The sequence below is a fragment of the Pezoporus flaviventris genome, unplaced genomic scaffold, assembly GCF_033815535.1.
Source record: "Pezoporus flaviventris isolate CSIRO_AGI_PZ_B2104156 unplaced genomic scaffold, CSIRO_AGI_Pfla_v1 ptg000035l, whole genome shotgun sequence".
Lineage (NCBI taxonomy): Eukaryota > Metazoa > Chordata > Aves > Psittaciformes > Psittacidae > Pezoporus > Pezoporus flaviventris.
Window position 1 is genome coordinate 4,602,475 of NW_026892583.1, and position 12,846 is coordinate 4,615,320.

The following is a 12,846-nucleotide window of genomic DNA, read 5'->3' on the forward strand; positions in this document are numbered from 1 at the left end:
GCGTCGTGAGGTGTCGTGCGGCGCCGGCCCGGTGTGTGGGGGGCGGCAGGGCGGTGTGGCGGCTCCCCGGTTACTGCCTATGGAGCTTGACATAGTAGGGCCGCAGTGCGGCGCCTGAGCTCCGGGCCCCAGGCCGGCGGTAGTGCCATGGAGAGCCGGTGCTATGGGTGTGCGTCCAAGTTCTCTGTCTTCAAGAAAGAGGCAAGTCCGGCTGAGGAGGGTCCTGCGGGGGCCTGCCCCGTTGTGCGAGGGTCTGCAAGGGGAGCTGCGTCGCTCGGCAGGGAGGGACGCTTCCCCAGCAGCTTGCTTCCCGAGCTCCCGTGTGCCTAGCTCTATATGTATTTAAATATGGGTGGTTACTGCAAAAAAAAGAAAATTGCCATTGAATGTCCTATATCTAATCTGATATTTGGTCATTGTCACAGAGAATTTCTCCCTCTGCACACACAATTCAGTATACCATGGGATGACATGGTGTCTCTGCTTCTAGCAGAAGTTACAGGCTGGTGCTTGAGGGCTCTGGAGGGTATCCACATCTTCAGAAGCAGCTAGTGATAAAGTTCTCTTAAAAAATCAGTATAACCCCAGCATTAGTTTTAGCGCACATTGGCATGGGCACTGTTCCTGCATGCAGTCAGCCAGGGCAATGGACTGTGTTGATGACTGGGTGATGAAGCTTTCTCCTGCCCCTCTCTTGTGTCTCTGCAGTGTGGATGCAAAAACTGCGGACGGTCGTTCTGCTCAAGCTGCCTTAGCTTCAGTGCTGTTGTACCCCGCTGTGGAAGCACTCAGAAGAAGGTGTGCAAGCAGTGTCATGAAAAACTAACTGGGTAAGATGGGAGCGTTTCTTCACCCAAAAACAGCGTCCTGCTTTCCTTCTTCATTTTGCCTCCCAGTGTTTTGTTGCAGATTTCTCCATGAGAGCTGTGCCTTGGACTTGTGCATGCACATATTGCCTGTACCCTAGAGTTTCAAGCCAGGCCATTATTAAACTGCTTTACACAAGCTGCGCAGTCCAAAGATAGGAATCGGGATTTGTGGCTGTTCTCCGTGGTGACAGAGTAGTCTGAAAGATCCAGGTTTAAATCTTTATGGATACACATTGAATGCCTGCGGATATCTTGGCTGGACAAGATCAAATTAAGCCCCAATGTATTTTTGCCCAGAAATTTACACCCCTTTGAAAGCACTGTCAGGTTTTTTTCAGGTTTGTAGTAGTTGAATGGCCCAACAATAAGATGTTTAAAGCATTATTACCTCAGTGGGCAACCAGTGACTCAAATCCTCATGGATGAAGGGTCTCTGCATTTAAGCCTAAAGGTTTAAAATTGCATAGCATAAAGTCAGTTTCCTTTTAAAAGGAAAAAAATTTGCAAACATTATCAGAGATGCCTTTTGGAAGTAAATAAAATGTAATTCAGCAGCATGGGTTATACAATGAACAAGTAAGATGAGCAAAGTGTACGTGAGAACTTCTCTCACAACCAGCCCTGTTGTGTCCACTTCCTTCTTTTGCATTTCTCTTATCTCTTTTTCCCACCTGTCTTCTGTAGCAAGGAATTTTCACCAGCAAGTGGGAAATTTTCTGTCTTTGCAGGTATCTAAAGAAGACTTTTTCATTAGGAAAGGTCTTCATTTTAGAAGCAATGGCTCACAAAAACTGTGAATGTTGATGGTGAAAATACAGGATTCAGTCTTCCAGTTTTGAAATCTTCTAATTTCCCTTAACAATTCCAAATCCCCTAAGAAAACAGAGCAGCCCTTCTCCATGCTGCTTTTAGGGTTTTTTTTCATCATTTGTTTAATATCAGTACTACAGAATTACAGAGGAAGAAAAATCCTCCCTGCCTGGATAGCAGGTAGATAATACATGTAGGCTGCAGATCTGTAAGCTGCATGTATTATTGTTCTTCATGCAAATAGCTTTCAGAACTGAAACCTTAGAACTGGAAAGCAGTCCAGCAACAACTTTGCATTCATTTGTTATTCCACAGGCCTTGGCACAGCACAGATGTATTTGTAGCTGTGCCTTCTAAGAATGAATAAAATATGCTAACTGCCTTACATAAGTTTGTAGCTCAGCAACTCAACCTGAATAGAGCAATATAGAAGATAGTTACCTGAGATGTTTGTGGTATGCAGTGTTCAAGTGTGCTAGAGGATGTTGTTGTGATACTTTTCCATTATATAATTCTGTGTTTGTTGCATGCCACAGCTCCTCTCATAGTGTTCTGCTGCACGAAAGCTAATTACACTGGGAGTCTGACCTAACTGCTCTCTATCTGCTCTCTGAACTGGGAGGTGCAGGCTGTGGGAGGCAAGGGTATTCAGCTCCACCTCCTTCAGGTCGTTGATGACCATATTAAATCACATTTTGTCCAGACGCGAAACAACTGGACCAAAGGACTAGAAATAAAGTCCCCTGTTGTCTCAGGCAGATATTATCTTAATCCTTTCTATAAGCTGATCACTCTCCATATTATGAGGTTATGAAAGGGGCTGTACAAGGAGGTCTAGACACATATACTGGTTCTTCTTGACTTGAGAAACTAAATGATTGAAACGTTGCCATTATCTTGAGTTCAGAGAAATCGTTGGGTTTGTCTTCCAGAGGGGGATCTCAAAGCAGTTCAGCAAAATGGTCACCACCAGAAAACTACAAAAAGTGAGTTGCACTTGCCAACAGACTGTTGTTTGTGCTGCAGAGTAGCCTTTCAGGCCCTTGCTCTTTTTCCCCCAAAAGAGACCAGCAAAAGTGGGGATTGTGATGTGGGTATTTGCTTGTTCGGAATTAGGTTAAGGATGGGGCTTTTGGGTTTTGTTTGTATGTCTGGGTCGGGTGGTATGTATGCTCCCATCTGCCTAATTTGTCTGTGACTGACTGGGGTTGGCTTAGAAACACAAACCTGGTGGTGATGTATTCCTTGTCTCCTTGGAAATGGTGACAGGTGTGATGCTCCTATGAGCTCAGGCTTTCCTTACCCTTGGGAGTACCTCATTATGCCATTATGGCAGAGCCTGGTACAGGAGGGAGTGGTTTCTGTTCTGTTGTACAGTGACATTCTTCAAATAGCCTGTTGGGTTCACAGAGGGTGTTTTCATATGTCGGGGTTTAAATCCCTATTGTCAATTGTCATGTCTTTTTTCCCTTCTTGTCACAGGCGTGTGGCAGCTTTTGAGGCTAAGCAAAACCAGCTGAAAGAACAACAGAAAGCAGCTGCTGTAAAAGCCCCAGGTCAAGCAGGCTCCAGGTACCAGGGGCTCTCTAAAGAGGATAGAGCCATTGCAGAGAGACTGGAGAAGCTCAGGGAGGAAAGGAAACCAAGTGAGTTTTGGAAGAGATACATTGGGTGGAAATATTGCTACTTGGGAAATACAGAATCTAGCGGGAGAGGGAAGGCCTTTTTAGAGAACTGAAGGATTAAAATTGGACGGAGCATCCAAGTCCTGCTGCCATAATGGCCAGATTCTACATGATTTTAGTTTTCTAGTTTATTTTTTCTTCCTGAGGTTTTCCTTGAAACTACTTCTCTGTTTTGGGGCAGTATCTTACCTGTAAAATCATCTTCTCAGTTTCCATTTCTTGGGTTAAAAGCCTGTGTCAAGCCCAATAGGAGCAGAAGGAAGTGAGGGTCTTGGACCAAAGTAGTTTGCAGGTTTTCTGTGGAACATTGTTCCAGGCAACAGCAGTGCCAGTCTCTGGGGGACTATGTTCTGGCCAGCCTTGCCTTACAGAGGAGAAAAAGGGCTTTCATCCCATCCACAGCTGCTGGGTTCTGGGACAGCTTTGTGGTGCTTGTGGGAGAATAAACTATTTTTAAAATGATATGTGATCTCTAAAAGGAAAAGAACACACTGCAGAGTGGTTACCTGATTATCCCAGAATCATAGAATCATTTAGGTTGGAAAAGATCATCAAGTCCAACCTTGGTGTAAACCTAATAAGTCCACCACTAAACCATGTCCCTAAGCACCACATCTACGTGTCTTTTAAATACCTCCAGGGATGGTGACTCAGCCACTTCCCTGTGCAGCCTGTTTCAATGCTTAATAACCCTCGTAGTGAAGAAATTTCTTCTAATACCCCATCTAAACCTCCATGGTGCAACTTGAGGAAATTTCCTCAATTATGTGGCAGGGGAGGGTTTCAGTCTGATGTGCCTGGGATTACATTAAGAGATGCGGCAGCAATGGGCCGTACCACCTAAATGACACTTATTTCTATGACTGTCCCTAGTATCCTGAGTCAGCTGATTGCCAAATGACATTACCCTAATGCTTGTCTTATGGCTAGGAGATAAACTATGAAGGAGGCAGGGACTTGCAAGAAAAGGGTAGCAGTTAGTATTGGGGCAGTCTCCAAGTCACTACACTAGGACCCCTCATTCATGTCAGGGGCTGAGGGAGGGTTTTGCTCAGTGTTCTGAGCAAAAATCAGAGTCTAATTACAGGAAGAAATACAACTTTAAGGGAAAAAAAGTGAAGCCTTTTGTTTTCAATAATGGAGTAATCTCCTCCCTTGGCTTATTCTGAATTGCAGAGTCCATCCCTACTCAGGCTGAGATCGAAGCTAGGCTGGCTGCCCTGAAGGAGGACTACCGGCGACCTCTGCCATCCACACAGGAAATGGAGGACCGGTTGGCTGTCCTGCAGGGGAGAGATCCTCCTTCCCAGGCTCCCAGACCCGTAAGCTCCCTCAGCTCTTTAGCCAGCAATGTATTCCGAGTTGACACAGTAACTGGTGTCCCAGCATGTTGGCCATTCTTGACTCCATTTAGAAATCTCCATGTTTCCTGTTTGTGTCATTGCTCCAGAAGGAAATGGCCAGTCTTCACCAGTTCACTGCTTCAATTTGAATGCAGTGTGTTCTTTTATGTCAAATGTAGTTCATGTGTTTATTTTTTACAATAAATGCTGGTTTTTCCTCTCAACCCATTTGTATAGCTAAGTGGGCTGATATTTTTTCAGAGCTGTTTGTGTGTGTTTGGGGCTTATCACCTCCCTCTTCTAATTGTATCTTGTAGTTGTTACTGCGTCCCAGCTGGGCAAATCCTGTTAATTATTCCAGAAATGGAAGCACAGAGTGGTTAGTCTGAGATTACAAAGGAATGACTTGGTATCCCTTCAAAGCCTGTATGAATGATCTTTTCCCTGAGAAATCATTTCCTTATGCTCCCTTCTCAGCAGTGCTGTACACCCAGCTGTTACCGTAGGCCTCAGTGAGGCTGCTGACTGGCACTGTTGAGAATGTCATTTTATTTCCACGGGGGGCACTGTTTTACATTGGAGGTAGTGTCAGAGCTGGGGTTCGGACCCAGCAGCATGTACTTCTATACATTCAGCACCACTTTTCCTTGGTTGGGTGACAACGTTTACGGTTGTGCACATTCAGTACCTCTGAGAATGAAGCCTTGAAGGTCTTACACCAGATAACGGTAAGCTGAGACTCTCAAAATCAGTGGATGCATCTTTTTATGCATCACCTAGGGTGATCTTGGTTATGAAACTTTTCCTTTAATTGAGTATGCCACTTCCCTCTCATTTTCCTTTTTCTATGCCCTCCTTATTTCTTAGGCATATCAACCTCCTGATACCAGGAGTCTGGTCCAGCAGACAGATGACCTGTTAACTCAGTTGTCTGAAGAAGTTGCCATTGATGAGCATTACAAAACAAGAGTCCAGCCTCAAGGTATCTATTCTGGCTTCCAAAGAACTGTTTCTGTCTAATAATGTATATGCTATAGTGCAAAGGGAATATATGCCTCCCTATCTAGCTTACAGGTGGGCTGGGTGTCCAGTTTGTCCTTATCTTCCCCTTATGACTCCCACATTAAGAGGAGCCATGTGGCTCAGTACTGGGTCTCATTTTGCTTAGAGATGATTCATTCTTCTCAGGGTTGTATTATTCAGATTGCTCCTCCTTGTTTCTCTAAGAAGACCCTTCCCTGGGGAGGAGATGTTGCTACTCCTAACACACCTGTGCTCTGTTACAAAACACATGAATCTGTGATACCATTATCTTCCTGGCTGCAGTGTTTTCTCTGTAATCTCACTGTAAAACACAGATTAGGTCACTTCTCTTCACATACAGTGCAGATCATACTGTGGCATGCCTTCTTCCATTATCACCCAGATTAATGGAGAACAGCAAGCTGCTCTCATCCCATTGCTTTTGTTGTGTTGTGTGTGCCCAAGGAGCATTGGAGCTGAGTCACCAGCACATTCTGTGTGTCTGTCTGCAGCTGTTAGTAGCCAAAGTTTGAATGATCTCAGTCGGGAAGGTGGAGACTGTGTTTGCCCTGCAAATCTGGACCCAAAACAGCTAGAGGAAGAGAAGAATAAACTTCTGGCAGAAGCTGCTGCTGAGCTGAGGGAAGAGAACACCAGGCAGGAAAAGATCCTACAAGTTGCCAAGAGACTGGCAGCACTCAAAGGCGAGGACCCAGAGAAAGGTGGGTAGCAGACATGAATACAGTGCCAAGAGAGGAACCAAGTTCCTGTGACAGAGTAATTTCTTTTCTGAGAGGTGTTTCTCCATTTAGTTCCCCTGTTCTCTAAGAAATAGAGATTTGGTTCTTTCTGTAAAGCTGTGTGGCTTGGTTCGTCATGAAAGTTCTTTGTTGAGGGTAAAGGCTGGAGCTGTAAAGTCAGACTGCTTTGTCTTGTACCCTTTGAGATAATTCTAGCATGCTCTGGTGAGCTTAACAAAGCTTTTTAAAGCAAACCTGTGGTTTTGGTGAGGATTTTTTTTCCTTCCCTCTTCCACTGTTAAAACAGTAATGCTCTTTTTGAGGAGACCCCATCTGAAAGGATCTGTCTGTGCCAGAGCCAGAATGTCAAAACCAGCTTACACCACAAAGGACTAACTCTGGCTCATAAGTGGGTACCAAGCTTGAGGCAGGTGTGGGTTACAGTCTCCTGTGTCTTACTCCTGCAGTTACACTGGAAACCTATAAACTTCCTGACAGTGATGAGGAAGTGGCTGAGGAGGAAGCTATTCGCAGAGTGCTGAAACAGGTCAGAAGTGGTAGCTGTAGCCTTGTTTATCTTCCTCAATTATTCCCAGTGTGTATGTTACCTGGGAAGCATGTGAATGGTGTGTTTCTGTTCCTGGGCAGAGTTTCGTTCCTTCGCCTCCTAGTGCTTTTCCAATATACTAACTCTCACTAACCATTCAGCTATGGGTGATTGACAACATCAAGTCTGTCAGGTTGTGTTTCTCATTCATACTTAGCACCTCTTGTGGTGTATGTCTCCTCTCCAGATCCAGTCTACTGGTACTTCCTTACTTCTTGTTTCATCATCTTCCCCACCCAGCTAGAACATGGCTGATGAGATGTGTGCTGCTTAGCTTGGTTATGCCTAGCTTTCTCTCTAAAATGTCTATGAATTGTCCTGCAGGCATACATGAGCTTTCTGTGCATAAGTTTCTGTCTAATTACAGACCACACGTGCATGATTAGCATGATGTTAAGGATTTGCTGCTAGATGCACTGCAAAGCAGACTGTGTTAGCTGAAAGCCCCTGCTGTTACACTGGCTGTTCACAATGTACACACAGTGTTCACTGCAGACAGATGTATTGTCTTGTAATCAACTAATCTCCTGTTACTGTATGAGGGTGAGGAGAAGGGCAGGAGGTTTTAGAGAATGAGATTCCTAACTGTGTTTTGAAACAAGAGGCTTCTTTCTTTCTGTTGTTCCCAGCTTACAGAGGAAGCAGCCCTGGATGAGGCAAGTGGATTCAACATTCCTCCAGATCAGAGCACTCAGCCAGGACCCTTGCAACAGAACTTGTACAAGAAGGCCAAGCAAAAGGTCAGTGAGCTGGTTAGGATCTTTTGAAATGACACGTTCCAGGGTCTCAGGAGTTCTACAGTTCTGCAGCAAAAGTTTGCTTGATGCAGAAAGAAAAAGCAGCCAGCTTCTCCAGAGCAGACAAGCAGAGTGGTTTCTGCAGGGCTGACAAGCCCTGAGCACAGCTGTGAGTCATCCTTGTACTTCTAAAAGGAATTGCTCCCTGGAATACAATTCCTTTCAGGCTGTCTTTCTGTTGAATGGGATGGTGTCTTCTAAACCCTGAGAAGCTAGCATAGACTTTGCAGGATGTATATTAGAGAGTGGGGTTTTAACTCATCAATATGATTAGATCAAGAAAGCCGCAGTCTAGAACACTACACCCTGAACCAGGGTAGGTGAGAGGTTTGCCAGTACTTTTAGCATGTGCAGAATAGAACCTCTAGATAGTAATCAACTGTCTGTTTTCTCATATAACATCAGAGGAAGGAATTAGTAACAAGATACTCCATTCTCAGAATGGAGTTCAGCCTTATTATGGAAATACATACACCTTCTCTATGTAGGTGTATTACAAGAATTGAATGGACCTGTGACTCACAGACACCTGACAGGCCTGGCCCCAGTGGAAGAAATTGCTTAATTGTAAGCATTATTGAAAACATCCATTTCATAGGTATGTCACCTTGTGCTTCTGGGACTGCTGATGTAAAAGGTAGTGCCATCTTACTGCTGTTGTTAGGAAGCTGCCTTTGCCCCTGTCCAGGCATTGTGTCCCAGTGTGCATATGGCTGTTCAGCTCCACAAGACTTCTGTTTTCTCCTTCTGCTTTACAGAGATGACCTAATGGATAGGTTTTAGATTATGATTTCTATAACAGAGAGAAAACACTCCCCCCACCTTCCCACTGCTTTCCATTCTCACGTAACAGCTTTCAGCAAAACTGCTTGATCTCTTGCTTTTGCAGCAAGGACTCTCTGTCACTTGGCATTGCTGTGGTGCCTGCCGCAAGATCTGGCCTTCATGCCCTTAACACAATATGGACAATGTTGATGTATACTGCTGTAGACACTAAATGAGGGTGAATACCTGTTTACTTTCTGAGCAATACAAGTTCATGAGCAAATGATAGGGAGTACCTTAGGGTTTTATTTAATGATCTAGATGCATATGGAGCCTATCCTTGGCCTCTGGGCAAGTCCATCTCTCAGACTTAGGATCAACAGAGTGAATGACAGACCATGTGACAGTGCCATTGTGGCTATCATGCATTACAATGAAAGTTCTGTGTTGTCCCTGCTGGGATTTCAATTCTGTGTCTCTGTTTTCTTTGTGAATTAGAGCCAGACTCCAGCCACCACATCTCTTGCCATGGCAGATGACAGTGATGAGGATGAGTTACCATGGTGCTGCATCTGCAATGAAGACGCCGCTTTGCGCTGCCATGGCTGCGATGGAGACCTCTACTGCCAGCGTTGTTTTCGGTAAGTTTCTCAGTTCCTTTTGGTCACAGGTAAGGTGGGCTGCTTTTGTTCTTCCCATTGGGCAGAAAAGCAGGCAGGAGAAGACTTGAAGAACCCAGAGCTGGATGTTAATGGTTATGGAAAGACCTTGTGCAATCAGTAGTTATCCCAAACTTCAGGGACTAAACTGGTCCTAGACAGGAATGTTCTGTCTGTGCTGCTCCAGTGTGTGTTTGGGCACATTGTCTGAGTGAAGTCTGGAGCAGCTGGTGTGCTGCATTGTGTGGGATGGGATAAGCGACACCATTGTTCAGTGACTCCTACAGCTTGTTAATGACATTGATGAATGATCTGGGCTGGATTTCCATAAGAGGGGAGATCAGACAGTATAAATTCCTGAGGCTTTTCTTAGGTTGAGACTCTGCAGTCTTGAATCATACACAAAAATCTTTGATGAAATATGTATGGGCAAACCTTTTTCTTCAGTAAGGCCTTGCAGCAGCTATAGTCTTGGTTCTTAAACATCTGTAGCTTGATTATTGACTCAAAAAGTTTCAAGTCTCAGATTTGGAGGGTTAATTCCTTTTGAATACAAAGCTATTCCTTACAGTTTGCATGACTTCTCAAGGTATTGGGTAATTGGCTGTGTTCTCAGATCAGTGTTGGGTGACATTTAGACAGCAGGATGCTAAGAATAATAAGATAATAAAAGATGCTTTTGTGTATATTCTCTCATTTCCTGCAAATGCTTTTGTGAAGAGATGGAAATGGATTGGGGGAGAGCAAATGAAAATGGTAATAAAACAGATGACTGGCAATGCTAGATGATTAAAAACAAACCAAACAAAAGTATCAGACAGCAAACATCAGTAAAAGCAGAATCAGCAGTCTGGGGGGTGAGTTTATCTGTTGCCTGGTGCAGATGAAAGCTTGTGTCTTACTCAGCACTGCCTGCTTCTGAGCATGGTTGAGACAGCTGCCAGTGCACTGCATTTTTAGCCACCACAGTTACTTTTCGGAGTTGTGTGGAGCAGACTGTCACTTCAACTGTTGTCATAGGAGCTGCTAATGTGCCCAGGGATCACAGACATGGTGCTGACAATGAGCCATGAGTTACAGAATCAAACAGGCAAGAGGGACCTGTTGTCATTTCCCATTCCAGCAGGCAAGGATGAGCAGACAAAGGACCTCAGATATTTTTGCTACAAGCAAGTATCTTAAGCAGTCATTCCATGAGGCTGCCAGTCAGGTGCTCACAGCTTACCCCTGGGATTGGCTTGTAGTTAAGGGCTGCAGGGAGACATCTTGTACCATGGCTAAGGTTTAGTTCCCTGTCTGAGTACATTCTGACTACCCTTTGTGTTTGCTTCTCAGGGAAGGCCATGATGAGTTTGACCTGAAGGACCACCACACTTCACGCTATCATCTTCCTCACAAGTAGAAGTAATCACACTCTTCATGGGCAGAAAAAGAGGTGGAGAATGGGAAGAGAGAAGAGTTGGCCAGATGGGAAGAGTCCATGTGGATTTGCAGCCAAAATGGGTGATGTTTTGGACAGCTGAAGTATGTGTTGTAATCGAAGAGAGGCTTAGAGGGCACATGACTTTATCTTCACAAATACAACCAGAGAAGTGCAGGGTTTGCTATGAATGCTTGGGGATAAATGAGGACTTGATGTGAGGAGGTGGATATGAATCCTTAAGTACAGACGGTAAGGCAGTGCGGGTAGCAATAAAGATGTGTGCTTAAGGCAGTACTGACTGGCTGTTAAGTAACTTCCTGCTTTTGCTAACAGTTTACACACTGGTTCAACAGGCAGCAAAGCATTTTGCACTAAGAAAACTGTCTATGTTGTGATTATGTGTGTGATGAGAACTTCCAAAGCATAATAAAAATTATTCACAGAGGCCTGTGGTTAAAGTCTCTCCTGGAAATGCCCAATAGTCCTCTTCAAAGTGTTGCCTACTCGTAATGGGATGTTAGTCCTAGTGTCAAGTGGTTTAGGGAAAGAAATTATGGATCATGAAGTCATCAAAAATGTTTCTGTGGTGTGGCTGGGAAAGGTGCAGGAGCTGCTCTGCCTTTAAAGGCAGTGTTGCTTATGTACTTGAAATGAAGGGTGCTTTGTAAAGGTAATACACTACTGATGCACAGTGCTGTGATCAGCAGTGGCTGTGCTGAGGTGCCATGTGGCCTGGAAGAGTTGTGTTTTTAGTTGGAAGTGGGATTTGGCTCTGTTTGTTATCCCCTGGTAGGATACAGATGTTACTTGTGTGATGCTCTTTATCTGGCTATGAGGGAAGCTCGTTTTAATATGCTCTCCCCTTAGACAGCCCAAATGCAACTGATACTTGCCAGTAACCAAAGCACCCAGAATTACTTCAAATACCCAACAAAACCTGGCCTAAATCGTCTGTAATATCCTATCAGGATGAGCTCTTCCCAGGACTACAGTGTGACTTCTAAGAGAGCTCTCTAAGGCTGAAAAATTCCAATGGCAAAAACGTCAAAGATTTGCCTTTGACAAGGAGTTTCCAATGAATCTTGCCTGTCTGGTTTGGCACTGCCACTCCCAGTTGACTGCCCTGCCCCTGTGCTTAAGGTAGTAAAGTGCAGGTGTGTTGATGAAACAGTGTTTGCCTGCACCTCAACCAGCCCTGGTGAATGCACTGTGAGCAAATTAAACCACTGCTGAAGATGGGTTGGTGCTAACGTGCTGGACTGGATCAGGCCCTTCAACAGAGACCTGGATCAGGCAATGTAGAACAGTAATACTTCAGGTTAGTACACTAAAAAAATCACAAGTGTATCCAGCAGTGCCATCAAAGCCCTTTGTTAGGATGGGGTGGCAAAACCTGACTCTTGTGGAGGATCTTCCTCGTCCTGGTAGTCCTTGCTTCAGCAGTGCTTGTCTCTTTGGGACAGGCGGATAGGAAAACTACTGGGGTTGTTATGGTGTAGGAGCTCACAATGAGACCTGTGTTACACAGTTTAAGTGGAGACTCGCTGCCCTGAGGAGCCTGTAGTCTTAGAAATGAAACCCAAATGCTATTCTGGCTTTGTATTATTGTAGGAATGACACTTTTTCATGGCTATTTCACATGCATAATAAACCTGAGAGCAAGACAGCCCAGTTCTGTCTTAGGTTTAATCCTTTGTGTTTTGCATGTACAGGAGAAGATGCAAATACCTGTTCTTACATCTCTTCTAAGATCCACTCCTTTGGGCTTCAGCCTGTGTCCTTTCCAACATTTTAATTCTTTTTTCTAATACCTTAGTATGAGCTAATGTGCTTTTTGCAGCATTTTGGGTACTTCATCGGCCACAAGCTAACTTTGAGCTCCTAGTGCAGTTAGGCAGCCTGTGTCTTGTAAGTCCTGCCCTATTCCCATCAGTAGTAAAGCAGCAGGTTACAGCCGGAAGCACTTCATTTAGTTCCCCAGACTGGTTTCTATGGGGCCATCCCAGGGAATCCAGAAATGCACCCAACCCAATAATCTGAGCTAGATCTTAGTCATACATGGACGAGTCTATTCACTCATACATACATGCTGATGCTTTCCCTGCACCACTAATGGACATTTTTG

General features: G+C 44.6%; 1 protein-coding gene across 1 annotated transcript; it reads left to right on the forward strand.

Moving 5' to 3' along the window:
* Positions 1 to 20: 20 nt before the first annotated feature.
* Positions 21 to 11,166, forward strand: ZFYVE19 (zinc finger FYVE-type containing 19). Its single transcript, XM_061462290.1, has 11 exons — positions 21 to 201; positions 709 to 830; positions 2,612 to 2,665; positions 3,162 to 3,325; positions 4,541 to 4,686; positions 5,575 to 5,689; positions 6,243 to 6,452; positions 6,938 to 7,017; positions 7,707 to 7,817; positions 9,138 to 9,280; positions 10,634 to 11,166. The coding sequence occupies exons 1-11, from the start codon at positions 148 to 150 to the stop codon at positions 10,698 to 10,700; spliced, it is 1,266 nt and encodes a 421-aa protein (XP_061318274.1). The 5' UTR covers positions 21 to 147; the 3' UTR covers positions 10,701 to 11,166.
* Positions 11,167 to 12,846: the final 1,680 nt, after the last annotated feature.

Excerpts from the sequence above, each read along its gene's own strand:
- ZFYVE19 (XM_061462290.1), top strand. The coding sequence starts at position 148 with ATGGAGAGCCGGTGCTATGGGTGTGCGTCCAAGTTCTCTGTCTTCAAG. Across the intron at positions 4,687-5,574 it reads CTTCCCAGGCTCCCAGACCC|GCATATCAACCTCCTGATAC; the intron begins GTAAGCTCCCTC and ends CTTATTTCTTAG. Across the intron at positions 5,690-6,242 it reads AACAAGAGTCCAGCCTCAAG|CTGTTAGTAGCCAAAGTTTG; the intron begins GTATCTATTCTG and ends GTCTGTCTGCAG.